Raw genomic sequence first — 22,646 nt, 5'->3', positions numbered from 1 at the left:
GAGGAGCGGAGGGAGCCCGGGCCGCGGCGGAGAGGTCAGCGGCGGGCGGGGGGCGGCGAGGACCGGGCGGGAGCGGCGGCACCGGCGCCCCCCTCCGCGGCGGCGGCCACGCGGGCCCCGCAGCTGTGCGGAGGGCGTGGCCACGCGGCGTGACGTCACGCGGCGTGACGTCACGGCGGGCCGCCATGGCCGCTGCGCGCGCGGCGGCTCTCGCCTCACGGGAGTGACGTTAAAAAAAGTCTCGCTGAGAAGAGGCCGACTTAGGCCGGGGATCATGTCCTTCACAGAACCGTGTTGATKAGTGTGAATTTGTTACCCAGCGAGTCCCCTGTCAGCCGGTTCTTTGACGTTAGCGTCCGTCTCGCTGTGCAAGACGGTGCTTCCGCAGCGGCCCTCCCGAAGCGCCGCCGTTGGGGCCGGGGCTGTGAGGGAGCCCGAGGCTCGGAGGCCAGAGAGCGCCCGGCCCGTCCGCCCGCAGCTCCTGCTTGCCATGCAGCTCCTTSTGCTGCTGGAAATCGGGACCGGCAGGAGCTGCAGTTTTGGATACTCTTGGAGTGCTAAATGCTGGGCTGCTCTTGGAGTAGACTAATTTCCTCGTCATTTTGCAATAGATGCTATTAGATCAATCCCATTAKATCATTGTTTTCTGAATTAGTAGTTTTTAATAATGATCTAATAGCACTTTTTTTTTCTGTGGGTTTTACGTACACCAAAAGYTGTCTTTTATACCAGATCAATTGGAGAATGTTCATTTTACTACATTCTCATTTTAATACAGTTTTTTTTTATATTCAGCACGATCCCATTTGATTGTCATGTTGCTATTTTGCCAATTTGTTTTTATTCCTACTCTGATTATTTCTCTTCGTCTCTGAAAATCAGGTTAGTGTTTAACGACTAGGGTTCTCTTACTTGTTGGGTAGCATTTTGGGCCTCAGCTGAAATGTTTATAAACGGTGCTTAATTCTCGGTTGTATTTTTCATTTTGAAACACCCGCTGCATAGATTTCTGATTTGTATGTTACTGTATTTGCATGCAAGCCATGAAAATTTGCACCTGAACAACCGTTACTTTTTATTTTTGTGATTACTTCCCCTTTATCCTTCCATAGGAGGTATAACATGCAATGCTTCCGTTTTAAATGAGGTGCTCTCTAAAATAGGAGTTAGTTTTTGTAGTACTTGAAGGGCATTTTTGTCATGTAAGTACTGGTTTAAAATTCATGTCTGGAACATGATAAAAGTTTTRTGGAATATAAAATGCTTTTCCATATATACAAGTTACTAGTGAGGGAGGGGGTTGCTGTAAAGGAAATGTGAACATGATGCATTGATGGGTTGTGAGGGAACATAAGTGGGCAGTATCTGATAGACATTAATGCTGGTCATTGCTAAGGTTGCTTGTTGAAATCTGATGATTTTTTTTTTTTAACTGTTATTTTCTTGCTTGTTAATTTGTCATTGCCTCTATTTCCCTGTTTCAGTTACCTTTGTCTGGCACAGGAGGACTGACAGAGACTAGAACAGAAAGGTTGGTACCTGACTTGAAATTCCTCTTCTATGCTTATATTTGTGGTCTGCACACTGAGCAACTCCCGTTCTCTCTCCTCAGTGTTATATATTATATCTGCACTTGCACAAAGCCGARGAACCTGCACTGTGCAGCTCTCACATTATGTCTCAGTAGAGAGTTGTGGTTCTGGGTTCACGAAAGTTATTCGGAAACAAGATGAGTCCCAGATGGAAAAAAAAAAAAAAAGAGCGAACTATTCATAGTATCATAGGAAAATGCAAGAAAGAACATACCTCAGGAGTCCCAACTTTCTGCTCAAAATAGGGTCAACTCTAGAGTTGTAGAACTGCATTGGGTTATTCAGGACTTTACCTAGTCTGATCTGTTCTGACTTCTGAAGAGTTATGTGCTTTTTTATTTTATTTATTTATTTTTCCTACAGGAGCAGTGCTGTTCCCACTGCTGGGAATACAGTGTTGGGCTGAGCAGATTCTGAGTAACGTGTTTGTTTAACTCATGTACATATTTTAAGTACACAGGTACTTAAACTGGCAAAACTTAGCACCTTCTCCATCCTCTGAAACTTGGAACTTAAACAAAAGGAACAATTAGTAAAAATACACTAAAATATAACCTTTTCCTCCCAGTTTCTAGGTTCRATCTTCTGCTGCTCTGTACTCTTTTGGTGATATACGTCAAAAGGTACAGTTGGGCAATAGACTTGACATCTAAGTGGATAGGTAAGTGCTGTTGTTGATTTTATTTGACCAGCTTGTGTGATTTGTAGAGTCCTCAAATCTTCCAAAGTTAATTGAATTCTATATTGAAAGTATTWATTTTGCAAAACCATTACTTGACCAACTCTACAAAATGGTGCCAAAGAGGCTTTAATGTACATCGATAACAGCATGATCAGATTTRTTTATAGGCTCCTGCTCTGTGCCTACATCTCAGTACAAGTCTGTAGATGGAGGAGTAAGATGGATGAATTCTTTGGTTTGCCTTGTTTATACATCTCACATGATCTTCCTGGGGCATTCAGTATTAATTGCAAACAAAAGGGTCAGCCTTTGTCAAAGTTTAATATCAGGAAGTCACCATAAATAATATGACACGTGTATGTGTATGTCTATGAGAGGTATTTAAAGCCATGGAGGATGTGAGATTCTCTGCAGGCCACTTTCTACTTAGAAAAAACATCGTCAATTTGTAGTGATAACTACTCCAAGATYCTGTCTAAAAAGAATTAAATTTATGAACTGGTTACAGAAAGCTTCAATTTCTCTCTCACAGGAATTGATCCAAGATTCACAGCAAAATTCTCTGCAGGTTCAGGAGGTTGAGTTTAAAATAAATAAATCCATTAACATCTGTAATTGCTTATAGGAAAGGCTGACCCATGCAAGTGTGTAACCAACATTCCTTGGCCCTGCCTGACTGCAGCAAAGCCATTTGAGAAAACAATCCTGCTTGTGTTTTTCCTGCATTTTGAGTCTTTTGGTGCCCAGAGCTTTATTGGAGAAGCTGAAGCACAGTTGCTGCCATTCCAAGTGAAACACTCTGTTTAAGTTTTGAAAGAAATGGATTTTGGGAGCAATATAAAAGCTCCAGTRAAATAGCCAGAACCATAGTGAACATAGGGCTAGGAAGAAAAGGACAATCAAAATGTCTAAGAATAGAAATCAACTTTTAGTATTGCTCGGGGGTTGACGATRTTTCCATCTGGATGTTGTTGTACCTATTGCTGTTCCAAGAAACCACTAACTAGCACTGTTATTCTTACTATAGAGAACGTTTAAGAAACTAATTTTAAAATATTTTCTCTCAGTTTGTTTACCTGATGTATTTGACAACAGTTTATGAAATGTGGTCTGCAAAGGACGAGGTAAGGCCACAGAGGTGAAAGAAGGAAGGGTGGGCATGTTTGATAGAGGTGCTCTCATATCTGTCCAAGAAATTCTTTGGAAAGACCAAGCACTGATAAGTCTTACTGTATTACCTACTTTTTAGCATGGGGGCAAGGTGAAGAAAAAAAAAAGAATTTTGCACTCTAGAGTAACAGTCATTCTTCCTCACCTTCACTGGGAATGAATACCTTCATATATCCTGGGAGGGGAGTGAATACCTTCACTGCTCCTGTGTTATATAAATGTAGATATTGGTGCATATACAAGTGAGACATCTCAAATTCTGCTCCACACAATTTGAAAGAGAGGTCAGCGTGCTTTGGAATGTGACCTGTGTCTGTCTGTACTGAAAGTACTGCATTAGTTTTTTTGGGTCAGTATGTGGTATTATTATTACGTGCTGCTTACTATTTTATATGAGAATCTCTTCTTCAAAGAAGAGTCTTTGAAGGAACTCCTTCAAAGTGGTACCAAAGGCCTGTTTCACACTGCATCTGCATATGCCGTCTTACATATCCACCTTTTAGAAGTTCTTCTGCTAAAGGGCTTCAGTAAGTCTTTCTGAAGCCCTCTAGCGTACCATGAGGATTCTGCACATACTCTGGGCAAATTGAAATGCTTAACTTATATTCCAAAAACCTCTGAAGAAGAAAGTCATCACTGTGCTGAGTGAAAGTAAACAGGATCTTTGGAGAATGTGTGGCACTAAGTGGTATAATATGTTCTATGCAGATGAATTAATCAAAGAAGAAAGGCCCCTGTTATAACAGTGGAGAGGTGCTGGAGTCTGAAGAATGAAGATCTCTGAGTTGGTGGAAAGGACTCAGTGAAGACTGCGAAGCACAGGGGATGCAGACCTGAACGGTTCCTGAGATCTTCCCCTGTTTTCCCATACCCATAGTGCTGCCAGGCAGCTTTACTGCAACCTGCAGTACCATGGATGAACAGGACAATGATTTTAAAGAATTGTGGGCGAATATTTTGGGTAGGGCAAAGAAAAAAAATGGGGATACTGAAGCAGCAAAGAGGGTTCAGAAATGGACAAAGACCACTACAAGAAGCAAATTAACAGGCAAAACTGTTTCTAGGAGCCAAATTGATCATTGCTTTCCAGTAGTAAAGGGAAAAGACTTGCCACAAAATTTGGGTTCTAAGGTGCTAACAGGAGTGCATGAAGAAGATGATGATACTGTGGCCTGCAGTAGTGGTGGGACATCACAAGAAGATAGGAGAAGCCCTCTCCCCGACAGCCAGCTGGGCACCGTGGCCAGTGACTCTACCAAGAGGAGTCTGACAGGTACGTGCACTGAGATCTTTCAGAGAGAAAATAGGCTAGTGCTGAAAAGACTCAGTTGTTCAGTAGAGCTCTTGAGAAGTCTGCCTGGAAAAGGTATATGGTCCTCTAGTAAGACAAAACCTAAGTGCTGAGTGATATATGAGGGAATAATTACTTTTTTTTGCAACATCAGAACTTAGAATAACACCCTCAAATCGTCAAGGAGCAAATTTAGATGATATCAAAGTGTTTTTTTTTTTTTTTTTTTTTTTTTCTCACAGTGTATTATATTGAACCTTGAATTATGTTGCCATTGAATGTTACCAAGGCCAAAAAAATTTAGAAAGGTGCTAGGTTAGTTCCTGGAGGATTAGTCTTTCAGTGATCACTAAATATGATGACGAGAAGACAGTCACCAGTGCACAAAGTCCTTAAACTGATAGATAAGCTCAATGAGGAAAAGGATTATTTTGTACCTGTTATGCCTGATACCCTTTCCTAATTATCTACTGCTGACTGCACTCAGAAACAGGGCTTGTGAAATCTTTGGTCTGATCTCACAGGTTGCCTCAAAGCAGAGCAGAGATGCAGTGAGCTGTTAGTCTGGCGTTGGCTCTGCCTGCTGCTTGTTATCCCCTCTTTAGGAACACTTATTCCTTGTTTCTGAACCTGAAAGTCAAGCCATGGATGGAGTTTGAAGATCAGAGTTGAAATGCGTTCTTTTTTTGACTGTCTCAGGTTGCTCTTTTGGGAAGCTTCCCACCAGCTCCCTGGGCAGCTCAGTTACTTGTTTAATTCTGACTGGGGAAACTGGTGCTTTCTCCCCTTCAGTGAGTGCTCTGAGTGCCTGTTCCCAGACTACATTATCCTTCCGTCCTGCTACGCAGCCAGAGACCTGCTCTTCAGACCTCTTGAAGACACCGCTGCAGGCTGGGTCGAAGGTGCGGACAGCAAAGCTGGTGGTGGAGAGAATGCAGCAGTTCAAGAGAGTGGCACCTGAGCAGCTAAAACACAACCTGGGAGATAGCTTGCCCATGTCTGCAGCTCGTAGGAATTCCTCTGATGAAACTGAGGAAGAGAACCGGGAGAAAGGTTCGTTTCTGCTGTTAGCTCCTGTGTGTGCGCGAAGAGTGCTGAGGCCTGCTTAGGGTGATTGTGTAAGGAGCAGTCTGGATTCCTAGGCTTTGTTCACAGCTAGCCACAGGGCTCGTGTGACACTGGATAAATCACTCCACTGTCTGAGAAAACTTGCTTTCTGTACTGGTAAATGTATTGATCTCTGTACTTTTCTCCTGGCTCTTTTGGGAGGCTGAATTGGTCTTATGTTAAATTCTGGAGAGATAATGTACTTTCTGGAAACAGATTGAGATTATAACAGTATCAGTAAATCTAGTCATCCTCCTCAGGGACAATGTCATGTAGCTCTTTTATAAATATAACCCTTAGTTACTCCATGTCTTCCGTAAATCTGTGGGCACTTACAAAATAGTATGTTCTATGCAGATGAATCCGTAGCAATTTGAATTCATAGCACTTTTTTGTGTGTGTGTTTTGGTGCTTTAAAAGTCAAGGCCCTGCAGGTGCTCTATGGACGTGAGAATCTCCTGTTTTTAATATGTAATGTTTAAGACCCCATGTTCTCCCCAGCAACTTCAGCTAAAACATAACCCTCCTTTTGGTTCTGATATGTAATGTGCTATGAACCAATTGCCACCTTCCACTCCCAGGGTAGTGCTCTCCTCTACTGTTTTTGCATTCCCTTGTGAGAAATGAGATGTGAAGGTGCAAGAGGAAGATTGCAGTTATTTTTTTAAGTTAGTAAAACAATCATGACAGGTGTAACAATTTCAAGCCTTTCATTACAAGATGTTTAACTCAAATCATCTCTCCCTTCTGTGCCAGTTCCCCTCGATCTTCTGCCCACAAAGGAGGATGGTGCTTTGGCTTTTGCCCTTCAGCAGAAGATCAAGGAGGAAGTCCCTGAAAGCCTGGAGGAGGAAGACTTGTTTTTCTGTCAGATCTGCCAGAAGGATCTTTCAGCCATGAACACGACACGACGAGGGCAGCACATTAATAGGTGAAGAACTAGCATGAGAGGCCAAGAGGCCAGTGTGGCTTTCAGCAGCACCTTAGAGAAGATGTAATTGCAGACTGGGTAGCAAAATTTCAGCCCATTTCAGCACCATCTATTCAATTAAATCTGCCCATTTCAGCGCCATCTATTCAATTAAATAATGATTTTCTGAGAACATTTGGTGTGTCAAATGTTTGCAAATCTGAGCCATTTGCTGAGGGAAAGATGATATTATTCTGAAAGATGAATAAATTGCACTATAGACCTTTGCTTTCTGCAGGTAATGAGAGTAGAAGGCTAAGGGAAGGGTCCTTGTCTTTTCTTTTGTCAGTATGGTGCGGGCTTAAATTGAAGTCAGCACTCTTATAAGAGTTTCCTTACTGGTAAATGTTAAATACTGTTAAAATATTACATATAGGTAGCTCTTCAAAAAAAAAAAGAAAAAGTGTAAGCTTCTCTAAAAAAGTATTGGAAACAGCTCACTTAAATAGTTGGAATTGCTCAATTACAGCGCTTTAGGAGGCGAGTTGTGTTTTTGGGCCAGAGTTTAAAAAAGCCACTAATTTTGTTTATTGTCATATATATATATATATATATATATATATATATATATACTTATTTAGTTATTTTGCTGTCATCCTTCAGGTGTCTGGATGAGCTGGAGGCAGCCCAGAGCTCCTCCTCCAGCAAACCAGCAATCCCCGATTGTCCGATCTGTGGCAAACATTTCCAAACTTCCCAGAGCCGATCTACTCACTTGAAACGCTGTGCGGTGGAGATGGATGTTCCTCCTAAAATGCTGCTTCAGGCACTGCAGGTGCCCCAGCTTGGTGTTGCTTCTCTTAAGTATCCTAGGTAAAATTTTGGTGAAAATCTTGCTTTCCTTCAAAAATGATCAAATGGTGGATGACTATGAGTCAGCAGGCAGGAGCAAAACAGGAAATAAATAATCTTACACTAATTTGTTAGAAATATTTATGCTCTGAGAGGTAATTAACTGAATGGTATGGTTGAACTTACTAAGCAGAGCACACTGTATATGAGTATGCTGTGTCTCCTGAGTATCTGTGTTGCCAAGGCCCTAGCTTTTTGACTTGTGGCTGTCGTGGTTACATGTTATGCCTTATCCACAGAGCCCAGGAGGAAACAGAGGGAATGTTTTGAATTGTGCTGGATGCAGAGGTGCATCTGCTCTTTGGGATTTGAGCAAAATGGTAAGGGTACGACAAGTAGTGCCTGCCTGAAATTTATCCAGAGGAGTTTTGGGTCTTCATGTGCTGAGGAAGGGCCAGTGCTTGTTTACCGTGGAAGCATAAGATTGGAAGAACAGTTTTGGTGACCATGTTCTTGATTTCAACCTTTATTTATAGTGCAAAAGTTAGGATTGAGACAGCAGATGTTTAAGCCATCTCTGTGTCCCCTGCCACCCGAGAAAAAAGTTTGTCAGGGCTGCAGTCTGTGTTTACCTTTCCAGACAAGATTTTCTCCAAATTGCTCTGAATTCTATGCATGATAAGGAATCCTTTTCCTACTTCAACGGAAGAAAGTAATGTTAATGCTTTCTTATTATTCTGGATGTGGGAATCTCTGTGGGGCAGAGCAGTGGGGCAGCTGCTCTGAAGTGTGCAGTGTTTCTTGTCTCTGGTCCAGCTATGTTATGTTAACTTGGGCTTCCTGCTGCATTCTTATGTTTCAGCAATCAACCAAACACGTCAAAGCGCAAAGGGATCTCCAAAGATGAGTCAAAGGAAAAGAAAAAGAGGGCCAAAATGGAAACTAAGGATGAAGATCTGCAGGTTGCTATGGCAATGTCACGCTCTCTCTTGGAGCAGGAAAAGCGTGAACAAGCAGCAATAGCTGCCAATGTGAAACCCGTGGCTGCTTTGCCAATCAAATGGAAGCCAGGATCAGGTACGTGTTACTGTAAGTGAGTKTCTAAGTCTGTACTACTGGAGGAGTGATATAACAGCCTGCTCTTCAYTGCCAACTTTTCTGTTGGGCATAGGGGCTGACAACCACATTTCTATTTAAGTTGTCAGAGATGCAGTAATGCAAAGTATCCAGGTACAGACAGCTAAGGAAGGCTGCAGGATGTAGGATGCAGGATGCAGGATGAAAAGGCTCCGTTCTGGGACTTATGTTTTTTTCACTTGTTGATTGTTTCAAAACTGTAGAATATTTTTAAAATGAGTTGTTGTTTTTTCATAAATCCTAAAGGGAAAACATGAAAAGGCCATTGTTATTTCTTCTGCAGTGCATTTTTCTTATTCACTCTCCCATGTGCTTGATTATGCAGCTTTTTCAGCCTTCTCTCTTTGCTCTGTTTTCTTTCTGTAGTGTATGTGCATACAACTCCACACAGTTGAACCTGCGCTTTGCTATTTAAATGCCCAAAAGTGATTAGAAAAGAAGCCAGTTGCCATGGGGGAAGGTTGAGYGCTACGGAGATGGGACAGTTTGCTCTTCGTGACTCTACTCAGATCTCTTCCTGTTGATAAACACTGCCAATTATATTGGGAATTAGTAAGACAAAGGCAGTAAAGAAAAAGAACTGACAAATGATAGCTGTGCGGGTTTCATGTGAGCTGTAGTTTGACATGAGTGACCATAACCCTCAGTGATCAAGACATGCAAAAAGGAGTCTTATGAGTTTGGAGTCTTTTTTCCTCTCTTGTTTTGGTGGAGCAGTAGGATCTAGCCAAAAGCATTGTACCGTCACYGTTCAAAGGGTCTGGAAGGTAGACTGCACAGATATCAGTTGCTTTCATAATGATCTGATTTGACAGCTCAGCCCAGCAGGACGATGTGTGCACGAGTAAGTCTTCCCCGAAGGTTTGTTTCTCCAGCAGAAGAAATGGGAGACTTGGGACTTGTTGCAGAAATCTTGTGTTCTGCTGTAGTTGCATTTTGGTCATTGTCAGCTGCAACAGCTGAAAGAGCTGGCAGCTTGGATGCCTCTGCTTGTGTGTTCAGCTGTTCATTTATTTGGGTTTCTTTTGCTTTTCTTTTTAAAGAGAAAAAAACACGTAGAAGAGGCTCAGCTGCTCCTCCAGCATTGCTGCTGCAGGATCCAGAGCGGGTCCGCAAAAGGACYGAAGAGCGAGTGGCCATGCTGCTTACCCAGGAGATGGAGTTCCCTCCCACCCCTCRGCTTCCTGCCAGTAGGATTTTGGAGGATGGATCTGGGAAAGCAGACTGGCTCATGCCATTGCCCAGAAACAAGGACTGCTTTTTGTGGAATAGCAGTGCTCTAACAGGGCCCTGTGACCCTGAGTTGTTCTACACTGCTGAGCTGACCCCTCCAATTGTACCTTGCAAAACTGTGCAGGTGGGATGCTCTTTCTCCTTCCTCTGGTATTTGTGTGCCACAGTTCACTTGCTCTGCAACCCTTCTCTTTGCCTGGTATTTAAATGAGTCACCCCATGCCTCTGCATGCTCACTGCTCCTGCACAATTGTCCCCTGGTCGCACGCAAGAAGATTTTGTGATCTTGAGCTTTCACTTCTCCCTTTTGGACAGGAGTCTGAGGCTTGTGTTGTCATGCTGTTCTCTGAGCTTTTGGAAAACAAAACAGATGGGAAGGGAGAGAATTTGTTAAGAGGGCTTCAATCTCTTCATTTTGCTACTAACTCAGCTATTTTTAGAGTAGCCAGACTCTTGTGTTCTCTCTTGATATTTTTCTCTGATTATAATATGAGCCGTTCTTTACTCATGTTTTGCATTAAGGCAGCAAGGACCTGTGTGAAAAGTTTACACTGAGGATTGATGTTTGCCTCTTACATAKAGGAGAGGATGGAAACACCTAGAATTGTAAAAGTGAAGCATTTGCGCTTCAGGCTTTCCCCATGCATCCCACTGCATGCAGGTGCATACAGCTTGTGATACAGTTTTACAGTGGACAGTTTCACTCTGTTCTTATCCAGATGTCTTGCCACTTTCATTGTTCTGTAGTTTTATAAACACTGCCTACAAAAACAGGACTCTTTTAGTCTGTCACCTTATTACATACTTGCTCTCCAAGAAGAAAGTATATCTGGGGATTGCTCTAAGTATTTTATTGATTTTTATTAGGATATTTTGAAAGTATGAACTAGAGATCAATTCAGAAACAGAGCTCTGAGCTCTGCACAGAACTCTGCAAACACATACAAATTAATTTATTGGTGTCTTTTTTTTTCTCTCTCTCTCTCTCTCTCTTTTGATCAGAATTATAAGTCAGAGACTGTTCTGCCATCAGTGGGATCTGATCAGCCAGAAGTATCTCAGCAGCTTCAACCTGATCTCCTTCCTCATGATCTTGCTTCTACAGAGACTAAAGTCAGAACTACTGATGAAGCCAGCACAGACTCTGAAGGGGCTGGACAGTTTTCATCTCAGAGCCAGAAGGACATTCAGACTCTCCAGGACCTGGTTGAGTTGGCCAGGGAAGGACAAACTCTTACTCAATGGAGCCTTGATGTTAACCACGCTCAGGAAGTAGAGCAGCCAAGTAAGTTCTGGCAGCCTCATGAGCCTCCTCTCTGGTGCCATCAGCTATGAGGAACCACACTTAGCCATACTGAACTTGGAGAGCAGTGACAGCAGCCGCAAGATCATGATGTTGACCCAGGAGGTGATATTTGGGGRCATTATTCTGTAGTAGGCTTTAGATACAATCAAGTTGACATTTCTGAAATGATTCAAAGATCCCAATATTAAAAAAACAGCTTGTCTTGGCAGCTTCTAAATTTTATTTTAGAAATCCTTTAAAGGTGTCAGACGCATTTCTGCCAGCTGGGAGCCCAAACTTGGCCAATGGTGAGGCAAAAACATACCCCATGCTGCTCTTTTCTGCGTATTGGCTTTTGCTGACAGCCTGTCTTACAAGGTTTCACCGGGAGAAGTCCTGGTGAAAGAAGAGCGTAAGAGGGATGATGGGGTGTTGTACATGGATGCACAGTCCCTGAAGTTGATCYGAAAAAAATGCACCACCTAGAATTCCTCCAAGAGCAACTCTAACCTCCTCAGTTACAGTGGTGTGCATTGCACAACTGCACATTCCAAGACTAATGGTAGCCTTAAAATTAAGACCAATAGTCCAACCATTTAGCATAATATATATACTGTGTGTCTCCTGTTCACTCATTAATGAAGAATGTGGTTGCTAAGTCTCATGTCTGTCTGTTTGGTACTTTACTTGGGTAAAATTCYTTCAGTTCTCCTATTAAGCTGTAGCAAATGGCTGCTGGTCATATGCTGAGACACCAAAGGCAAGAGGGGGGAGGCTGAGCCTTTCAGCTCAGAAATGTCAGCCTGGGACAGGAGTCTTGGGGAGTTGTAATGGGATGCTATTAGGAGTTCCCATTTCACTCTGTCTTACAAGAACGTTATACATGCCTTGAGATGTGCCTTTTCTCCTTTGAGGAAAAGAATTGACTTCCACTGATACTTCACTTAGTGGCTTTGTTCCGCCATCCAAAGAGAAGAGATTTCTGAGAAGCAACGATATAAATGTAAGAACAAATGTTATTCCCCCCCTCCTTTTTTTGTATTGTTTATTTGCACTGTTAAAAAAAAAAAAAAAAAAAAAAAAAAAAAAAAAAAAAAAAAAAGAAAGGAAAAAAAACAAAGGCAGCTCTCCTATTTGGTTAATTTACAGAAGTATGGAGTGTTTCCCATTCATTTTCACAGAAACAGAGATGTTTAAGGATCACAGTCGCTCACAGGAATCATCACAGATGTTGGAATCATGATAAGTGATGTTTCATTGATGCCCACAGGCAGGCCTGTGGTGATTTCAGAGTGTTTGTCCTACTTGATTTAAAATGACAGGTAACACAAATCAAATCTGTGCATAATTTTACAAAGAGAACCAAGTGAAATATTGAGGCTGTAGTACATAGTGTATTTGGGGTAGTTACTAGRGCTTTATCTGCTCAGCATTCAGGTAATACTCTGCTTTGCTGTCCAGACTAGATGACACAGGCCACACTTCCTGGAGCCCAGGAGAGGCAGAACTATCTGGGGTTTCATTCAGGCTCATGTACACACCCATTTTGGGTGGTTGTGAACAGACCTTTGTAAGTGCCTCTCCTCTTATCTTCCTTTCCAGTCTTTCTTTTGCACAGAGAATGGTGCAGCCAGAATATTTCTATTTTCACTTAATTTCCCCATTTTCAAGTCATAATTTTAGCATCAGCAGGAAAGCTATTCTGGGCTTCCTGCCTGGAACATGGTTACTGGCTTCCCAGGGTACTGTCCTGCAGGTGTCCTACCTGCCAAAAAAAAGAGAGCAAGAAACACCTAATCAGTTTCCAGATGGAGCTTCCTGTCTTGCCCTGGGAGAGCAGTCCACCCCGCTGCCATGACATACAGAGTCTCCTCTAGCCCACCTGTGAAGCCTGGAACAAATGGCCCAACATGTGCTGCTGTTTCCACACTAACCATTATTGGCTTCCTGCAAACACACTGGAGGAGGCAGAGAGGTTGAGTTTCCACTGAACTAACACAGAAACCTGCTAAWAAAGAGTTCTGCTGTTGCCAGTGGAACTGCATCTCGTGCAGTTGGATAGAACTTGCCTTTTTTCCRGTTTGCATTAGGTTCAGAAAGTACAGGATAATGATTAGTATGTCAGGTAAAGCTACTTTCCACTTACAGTCAGGCTGCTTTCCTCAACTATGGGCCGCGGATGTTTCACACTTCTCTGAAGCACTGGTCACCTCCAGAAGCAACACTCCTACCTGGGGAATCTGAGTCTTTAGAAGATTKCTTTGAGTGGGTTTGTAGTAGGGGTAGCTCCAGATATTAAACTAGTCACAGATAGCTCGGGCAACCGGCCTTCCCCGAGATTTTGGTAAAGCATTCTAAAATTACAAGAGTAAATAGTTTTTTTGTTTGTTTTTTTTTTTGTTGTTGTTGTTGTTTGGTTGGTTGTTTTTTCCCAAGTAAGTGGAATTTTCAAAAGGGATTTCAGTAGCAGGTGCACAAGTTCCTTTGGACTAGATACCTACATTTCTGTTATTCCATATTGGCCCCTTGTTGCAGAGGGCTTCTTCCCAGCTGTCACTGGCAGACTGAAACAGTGAACAGGAGAGGAAAGGCTCATGACCTTGTCCCTGAGTCATCTTCATTCCTCTTGTTCTATCCAATTGTTATGAACTGAGTTCACTTCCATCAAGGCGGGAATTACAGCTTTGAAAACCATGGTGGAAGGCAGCACAGCAAGAGGCCAAGTGCAGGCAGTGGCTCTACCACATTAGGAAGTGATGTGGTCAGGATCAGAGGATGATGATGTGCTGTAAGGCAAGGCTGTGACACAAGTAGAGAGGAAGACAGYGTGTGCCTGCCTCTCCTTCACAGCTGCTAGGCTTTGAAGAGAGGAGAAGGAGAGAAACAAAGTCAGAGATGTGTGTTGGACTAGCCTGCTTATGTCTCTTATGGAAGCCTTGCACTGATAAGGATTCTGTCAGTACTGAGAAGGCAAAGGCAGCAATGTCCACGCTGGGACCCAGACTACAGCAGTACTGACAAACTGAGTTGTTGTTTCTSTATTTACCAGGAGAATGCCTTACAGCCGTGACAACTTCTGTCTTTGTGTCCCTTCTATGTTTTAGTCCTCTCTCAAGATGCTGGCAGCAGATTTCAGTGTCATGGTCAACAACCCCCACTTGAGTGACGTGCAGTTTCAGGTGGACTCTGGAGAAATCCTTTATGCCCACATGTTTGTGCTGTATGCRCGGTGTCCTCGGGCTGTTCAGCTGGTAAGTACTGCTCATAGACTTTTCTCTTCCACTTGAGTAAAGCACCTTTGCAGTAACAGGAATTTGACCAGCTATTCCATACTGACCACACCTAAATGAGTTAATGCTTCTGTACAGTAAACACAGAGTATTTGGCGATCCAGTGGCAAGTGACTCTGGACCTGCAGTGATTTTTCAGCTTTTCACTTTGCATGAATCTTGACAACTTGGTAAAAAAAAAAAAAAAAGTGGTAATTTGTCCTGAATGAGAAGAGGAAGGTTAAGGATTGTTACTTGCATTCTGCCCATAAGCAGGACAGGAAGTTTTCTAAGTGTTTTTTGTCTTTTGGGTTTTTTTTTCCCCCTTTAATTTTTGTACCTGTGTAAGCACAGACTACCTTGTCCCTACTGGTACATCTGTCTGTCTTTCTGTCTGTCTTCTGACAATTTTGATTGTGGAGYAGACAATATTTACAAGCTGTTCTTTGTAAAAGGACCATTTCTAAGTGGTCCATGAAATCTTCAGGGTACAAGTTAAATGCTGTAGGGGCAGGAAGGAGTAGGCTGACAGAAGATTCTGCTGGTGTTGTTCCTTTATGAGGAAGGGGACCTGTTTGCTTTCCTTTTACCTCACAGGTTTACAACGAAGGGTTGTTTGTGAAGGAGGAYGGGAGTGAGCAGACACGCCGAGTGCTGCTGAGTGACGTGACGGAAGAGGCAGCCTGTGCATTCCTGCGATATCTTTATGCTGCTGATGCTGACGTCCCTGCTAGAATTCTGCCCCAGCTAAGAGCTTTGGCTACCAGGTTTATATCATATGAGTGTGCTTTGGATCACCTCATGCTTTCAGCCACATGGACTTTAACCTGATATCTTCTGTTGTGGTTYCAGTGGCTTCCACAAAATTCATTTCACTTAAGATTCCAGCACCTCTGCTTTTCTCTTAAGTGAAATATGAACACAAGAGCATCTTATCCTTTTCTTTTCATGAATCTTTCTTCAGGATACATCTTGAGATTTTCTGGTTTTGGTTTATGACTAGTACACTTTTGTCAAGTTTTGTCTCAAGATCTTTAATGACAGATGATGGTGGCTATGGTGATAAGTGTTAATTCTCAAGGCATTGCACAAGTGACACAGCTGATCTGAATGAGACTTGCAGAATGTGGATGCAGGGAATGCTAATTTCTTATGTCGGTCATGATTGTAGACACTACTCACTCATGATCCTAGACATGTGTTARATAATGAGCTTGAAACAGGAGCAGATGAAATACATCCTACCAGATCAAAATCACTTAGTTCTGGAAATGTAGATGTCCTTTTAAAGAAATTCTGAAAAAGACCAGGAAAAAAAAATCTGTCCTTTATCTTGATAGTCAGGTAATCAGTTCTCCTTGATTAGGTATGAGTTTATCTTCTGTAGAGGCAGGAGTGCATTGTTTGGAAGGAGGAAAATAAGTGTGAAACCTGAGAAGATTATGGTGAAATGGAGTGAAAACCTGAAATTGTTATTGACATATTTTTAATAAGGATAAAACTGCATGTCTAATTTAGCACSACAGTTTCACAAACTAAGTTTAACTTTCTTCACAAGACTCACTAGATTGATCAGGCGCTGTAACATGGGGGAATTTTGAAGGAGAGAAACGTTAACATTTGTGTTACGTTCTCGCAGGTTTGGTTTAAGGGAACTTCTGGTCAAGTGTGAGGACTGCGCTGGAGAGAGTCAAGTGTCTTCTGAAGTGGATGTAGAAGATGATCTCATCTCTGTGAGGGATGACGAAGATAATGACAACAGAGCTGAGAACTTCCAAGAGCTCCTGAACTCAGTGTGGGTGGGTGAAGATGAGGAAGAAGAAGCTATGCTAAACCCTGCATGCCAGAARGAAGATGACAATGGGGTGGGTGAACAGGAGCTGGAGGAAATATATGAGTTTGCTGCAACTCAAAGAAAAATGGTTCAGGATGAATTGGAGATGAGTGAAGGCACAGATTTCAACATCTGCAGTGATACTGAGGTAGCCCAAGGTGTCAGCCAGCAGACTAGGAAAGATGAGGCAAAAAGGTCTGTGTCCACCGTGCTAAGCAATGACTACAAACATCTAAGGGAAGACAGTGACATGGAAACATCCAATTGTGACTTGTCTGAAGAAGAGAAAATGCAGAATACAAGTGGATGCAAAAATGTGAATGCCACAGACATTAATTCTGAGCCTTGCCAATTTGAACCTCAGAAGTGTGTTAGGAGCTTGAAAAGCGGGAAAGATTTCAAGTTGTCTCAGGCTTCACATAATGTGGGAGAGGGAGACCACTTGGAAGAAAAACAGTTCACCGGCTTGCACAAGGATACTGATAGGAATGAACACTGTGAGCCTTCTCCAATGAAAGAAGTTATCAAAGAGTCAGGAAAGACTGTTAGTGAAAAACATGCTGATGTTAATGATTTGCTTGCTTACACCAAGTCACAAAAAGATCTTTTTCCACACAGAGATAGCTTTTGTGGCAGTTCTCCTCCCAAAGCTTATATGCCTTTTTTTCCTGCAACTGGTTCTTCATCTATGTCTCCAGAATCAAACTGGAAATTTCCCAGAGAAGCAGAAACACCAGAGAGAAATCAAAAATCCTCCCCATCTCCCAAAATAGCTTTCCAGAAAGGCAATGAGCAGGACCTTACATCAGGAAATGGGAACACAGAGAGCACAATTTCTCCAGAAGAGCTTTCCTGCACTGATCTAAATGGGCATAAATATGCTTCAGTTTTGTCAGCACCAGTCATAAGAACTCAGGATGTTGCAGTCCAGGAGAGGAAGGAAGCCGATATTATTATTTTATCTTCTGATGATGAAATGGAGCTAGAACAAGAGAGGAGGTCACCGCAGTTGGGCTCTCCTGTGAAGGAAATGGAARTCTCCAAGCAACTGAAAAGTGGTAGTGTAGAACATGGTCCTGGGATCCCCATACCTGAGAATAACTCCCCATCTATCACTGAGATACAGCTGAGATCATCCCGGGTCTCATGTCTCATTACAGATGTGTCACATACAAATAATGATGTAAAGATGTCCAGAGAGTTGCCTCTCAGCAGCCAAGTGGGTGCTTGCATAGAGAGCAAACAGAGTCTGAACCTGAGCCATGAAGAAGGGCAGAGTCGCGAGGAGTCTTTGGGTATGGACAGCTCCTGGCTAGTGCCAGACACACCACTTCAGAACAAAAGCAGAAATATCTCAACACAGACACAGGTCACAAGTGTAAACTGTGTAAAGAAATCCAGGTCTCAACTCAAGGCGAAGAGCTTAGTGGCAGGTAAAAGTGACCATGAAATGGCCATCAGCCTCATAAAAGTTCCTGAAATGTCACTGTCAGATAAACAGTTGCCTAGGGAGAACTCAGCTGATGAAAGGAGACCTTCCAACAGCCAAGCAACAGAGTCATCTTCCACTGACACCTCATTAGCTTCTCCAGAGGATTCACATCTTTCCCTCGGCTACACCAGCATGGAAAGAAAATGTGCCAAGAGCTCATCAGTGWCCAAACCTGTGTCTCCATGTCATGAACAGGCACTGGAAGATGAAACAGATACCAATGTGGTTGAGATAAAGGACAGCGAAAGCGAAGAGCAAACAAGTCGGCTTTCTTTGGGCAGCAGTGTCTTGCTTCACGACGAGCCTCCAGTCCCTGTTGATGACTTCTGGCACACTAAGTATCTGTCACCATTGAGAGGTAACAACCAGAACTCCAGCCCAACTGGCTGTGCAAGCCCAAGCCCTGCCGGCAGCCCCAGATCTGACTCTTGGCCTGTCAAATGGGAGAGCCCGGCCCAAGCCCAGGGAATCAAGGGCAGTACCCCTCTTCAGGGAAGTCCTAGTGACRGAGCAACAACTTTGCTTCACCTCGAAAAGAGCCCTATTGAGGCATGGTCATCAGAAGGCGGCAGGGAAAGTTTCCTGAACACCAAATTCTGGGAAGATTTTCATAATGAAGAAGATGAATCCCCAGAGATGCTTCCTGTACCTCAGAAGGGGTCAGCTTCAGCAGATGTCCGTCAGACAGACCTTGTAAAGACTCCTGGTGAGAGCTTGTATCCGTACGAGGTTCATTGAACTTGGTTAAGTTGTTCTTGTAAGCGATCATCCTATTTGTTGTTCGCCAGGTTTATTTGTTCACCAGGTATATTGGGAGGGTGTTTTGGCCTTCTAACTCAAAGCAATCAGGGCCAGGCACAAGAAGGTACAGTCAGCTTCTGATGTGTGACAGAGTGCTACTAAATACGTGGGATTGCTGCATTCATTTGTGTTGCATTCATGCTGGGTCTTTGACAGTGATAGTATGCAGTGTAGAAATGATAAGACCTTACCAGAAAGGAAATAAGTAAATAAATAAAACAGCCTGCACCTGGCATGCTAGAGAATGTTTATTCCTTGCAATGGGTCTTGCGTTTTTCATGCATTCATAATTGATGTATGTGCTAACATTTACATGAAGATATCAGGTAAGCTTTGCTTCCAGTAGTAGAAGTGTAGAGGCTGGCTGGAAGTAGGTGCCTCTCCTGCCCACTGGAAGGCTCTGCATGTTTTCCTGTAAAGCTCCTCTGATTTGCCCTTGCTTTGACTTGCCCTGCCTTCTGTTTGCTGGTTCTAAGCTCTTCCAACAGATTTTCGTGTGTACAGCTGAGGTCTCGCCCAGGGGACACAGCGAATGGCACACACAAGAGACTAAGAGCCAAGCTGCTCTTTGCCAACAGATTCTGCTTAGTGATGTCAGGAGCTGAGCCCTGTCTGCTTGAATGTCTGACAACACACAAAACACTAACACACCTCTCTGGGGTCAGCTGCTTACTAGGATTAGTACTTTGTGTTGCACTTGCATATTTCCTTCTATCTAAGATCTTGGAATAGTAATTGATTTCTTAATATTTTTWAGCTATGTTACTAATTGTACTATCCTAAGTAATTAGTTAAACAACAGGGGTTTAGAACCTGATCTATGGGACTGACTGTGCTTTACACTATCAGGAGATCAGTAGCACTAAAGCAGTATCTAATTCAGCCCTTCAGATTCTTGACTTGTTTGATTTCTTCTGCATCAGGTCTCTACTATGACATTTTCTTCCTGGGGAAAGAACAACTTCACAGAATTCAGTAAACATATATTTTTAATTACCTTGCAACAGTTCTAACAAAGCCTTCACTGGACTTCTTTATTCAGACCTAACATATGTCTCAATTTGTTTTCTGATTTAAAGACAATAAAAAACAAATATCCTAGACCACAGGAAGACAATATAAAGGTATCTGTTCAATATAAAGGTATTTAGCAGAGCAGCTTTCAGACAAGTAGTGCTTCTAAAACAGTTATTATATAACACTAAAATATCTGCCTCCCAGGAGGGGAAGTTATCTCTTACATTCTTCTATACTAATTCTGATGACAATTTCATTCTGTTGCAGAACCTACCTGTCAAGAGAGGGACAAGTCTCCTGAGACTCCTATGACACCAATGCCAGATTATTCCCTTATGGAGACCCCACAACTAAAGAAGGAGTTGAGCAGGTTAGCACTTCATCCACAAGTACATCTCTTAATGAGCAGAAAAAAATATATATGTGTATAAATTAAAACACAGGCAGGTCCATCTCCATGTGAGGAAGAACTTCTTTCCTGTGAGGGTGACAGAGCCCTGGCACAGGCTGCCCAGAGAGGTTGTGGAGTCACCTTCTCTGGAGGTCTTCCAGACCCGCCTGGATGCCACCCTGTGCCCCRTGCTCTGGGTGTCCCTGCTGGAKCAGGGGGGCTGCACTAGATGATCTCTAGAGGTCCCTTCCAGCCTCAAGCACTCTGTGATTGTGTAAGAAACCTGCTGGCAGGTAGTGTGAAAGGAAGCTGCTGTGCTGGAGAGGAAAACCTTGTGGTTTTCCAATGTCATGCTCTTCCAGCTGGCCACTGGACTTCCTGGCTTGGTCACATTCTTGAGCTATAACAGTGGAAGGTGCAGCATTATCTTAGCCTACACTCCCACCTTTCTCTTTCAGATTTGGAGTTCGTCCTTTCCCAAAACGCCAGATGGTGTTAAAGTTGAAGGAGATATTCCAGTATACGCACCAGGACGTGGATATGGATGTGGATGCTGACATAGTGGACGATATCCCATCCTCCCAGTTTCCCTCGCAGAAGCCCCCAGCCAAACACCGTAGGCAGACRAAGACAAACAGGACCACAGGTGGAAAACGTGCCAAAACCTCAAAAACTGTGAGGAAAAAGCAACAGGCTGTTAGGGCCTCCTCAGCGCTGGCTGGGCACGGTGCTGGSGGTGAGGATTTGATTGCACCCCCTGCAACAGGCCCGGCAGCAGCTAAGAAAGGGACTAAAAGGACATCTCAGGCCAGAGGAACCAAGGAACAGAAGACATCAACTGTATCTCCCGACAGGGGCACTCTGCTAGCTGATGAGGCGGAGCTGATGCTCTCATCATCTCAGGAATCTTCATATTCCTCACTGGATGGCAGCGACGTCTCTATCGCAATACAGAGGTAGGGAGCAAAATACTAACAAAGGAGTCTCTCTACTCCCAGCACAGAGATGAGCTGGGAAAGTGGGAAACAAAGAAATGAGTGTCAATGCAGAATACAGGGGCTCTGTACTGTAGCCTGTCTTCCCTGAGCTTTTGTCACTTCAAGTAAGTTCTGCTGMTGTTTGTTCTGGTCTAATTGCTAGTGGGCTATTCTGAGAGCACAGAAATGCTCCTGGGTGAAACTGCCCGTGGGCAGAGCCCAAAGCTGGCCCGGTCTGGTAGCTCTGCCAGGGGCCTCGCCGGGTCGAGCAAGGGCCTGCGAGAAGAGCAGGGAGGGGACACTGAGCAGGCGCTGCACATGGTGCTGCGCAGAGGAGCCCACGAGGACRACAGCAGCAGTGCAGGCAGGAGCAAGGAAGGGCAGGCAGCACAGGACTGGCACAGCAYGGCTGGGATGTCTAGGTGTGCAGAACATGTGGCATCTTCCTCTTCGTTTGGCAATTGCTGGTATTGGAGATCCTACCCAGGGCATCGCAGGGTTGGCTGTCAGGGGCTTGAGCAGCTCTGAGCGTGCCCTGGATGAGCAGTTCTTTCCTTGATTGCTTTTTCTGCTCTTTCTCACTTCTAGTTCCTTTTTCACTGTGTCTGAAGAGGAGGAAGAGGAGTTCCCAGCTTCTCAGGCAGCAGCCCGGGAGGCGGAAACGCTGGAGGCGGTGAGGAACTACATCCTTTCCAACCCAGCCCTGTACCACAAGATCCTCTTTTATGAGCCAGTTGAGCTGGCTGCACTGCACCTAGAGCTGAAAGGGAACGGCATCAAGATTTCCAAGGCAAAGCTGCTGGATTTTTTAGATGCTCAATGTATCACCTTCACCACGGCCGCAGAGCGGAAGGAGAAGGAAGCCAAACAAAAGAGGAACAAAAAACAGAGGAAACGATACTGAATGGAGGCCTCTCTCCCATTTCCAGCAGCAGTTGCACAGGTGCCTCCTATTGGTGCCCTTCTCCCCTGCTTCTTCTCCTCTTTATCTCTGCTTTCCATTTTTTTCTGATAAATTTTAGGTCCCTGTTTCCTTCCTGACTCTTTAGACCCTTCAGGAAGTTATTCAGTATCTGAGTGGCCCTACTGTTTGCCAAGGCAGGGGGACACTGTGGAAATGAGGGTTCTGCTCCCCTAGGTTCATCTGGCAGTCTCTGGTAAAACTCCTAAATCTGTGTTTCTGAAACAGCTGTACAACAATGCAGCTGTTTTTCTAAACTGTATCTGATGACTTCTCAGTGTCCTGTGACACCAGGTACTGAGTGCAAGCCTGGATTCCAACGTGTGTGTCCAGCATGCAGCAGGTGCTTGCATGCTGGGATGTCCAAGATATTATCTGCTCCGTTTTCTGAGGGCTGTGTTTGTTACCTTGTTGTTGTAGCTAGAGCAGAACAAATCCTTGAGAGATAATTTTTATTAAGGAGGTGGTATAGTGACCACTGGACTTTGCAGCACTTCTTGTATCATGATCTAAAATCTCTTCCTTGAGCAGTCTGTTCTTAAACCTATTGTAAAAGAAGTTGTGAACAACATATGGAACTCTTGGACCCTAAAAGGTTGACTTTTTAATGTATTTTGTGAGCTCTTCGGACTTGCATGCATTTGA

General features: G+C 43.6%; 1 protein-coding gene across 1 annotated transcript; it reads left to right on the top strand.

Moving 5' to 3' along the window:
- The first annotated feature begins 540 nt into the window (after positions 1-540).
- SLX4 (SLX4 structure-specific endonuclease subunit) lies at positions 541-22,646 on the top strand. Its single transcript, XM_026049072.1, has 18 exons — positions 541-882; positions 1,485-1,531; positions 2,161-2,253; positions 3,342-3,398; positions 4,153-4,717; positions 5,528-5,788; positions 6,599-6,773; positions 7,416-7,625; positions 8,467-8,681; positions 9,785-10,098; positions 10,977-11,259; positions 12,174-12,262; positions 14,364-14,510; positions 15,126-15,295; positions 16,168-18,560; positions 19,940-20,042; positions 20,522-21,019; positions 21,629-22,646. Exons 5-18 carry the CDS (start codon positions 4,357-4,359, stop codon positions 21,942-21,944), a joined length of 5,535 nt encoding a protein of 1,844 aa, XP_025904857.1. The 5' UTR covers positions 541-882; positions 1,485-1,531; positions 2,161-2,253; positions 3,342-3,398; positions 4,153-4,356; the 3' UTR covers positions 21,945-22,646.

Source organism: Nothoprocta perdicaria, unplaced genomic scaffold (genome assembly GCF_003342845.1).
Source record: "Nothoprocta perdicaria isolate Ctin4 unplaced genomic scaffold, notPer1 scaffold_59, whole genome shotgun sequence".
Taxonomy (NCBI): Eukaryota; Metazoa; Chordata; class Aves; order Tinamiformes; family Tinamidae; genus Nothoprocta; species Nothoprocta perdicaria.
Note: the sequence above shows the minus strand (reverse complement) of the source record. Positions and strands in the feature narration are given on the sequence as shown.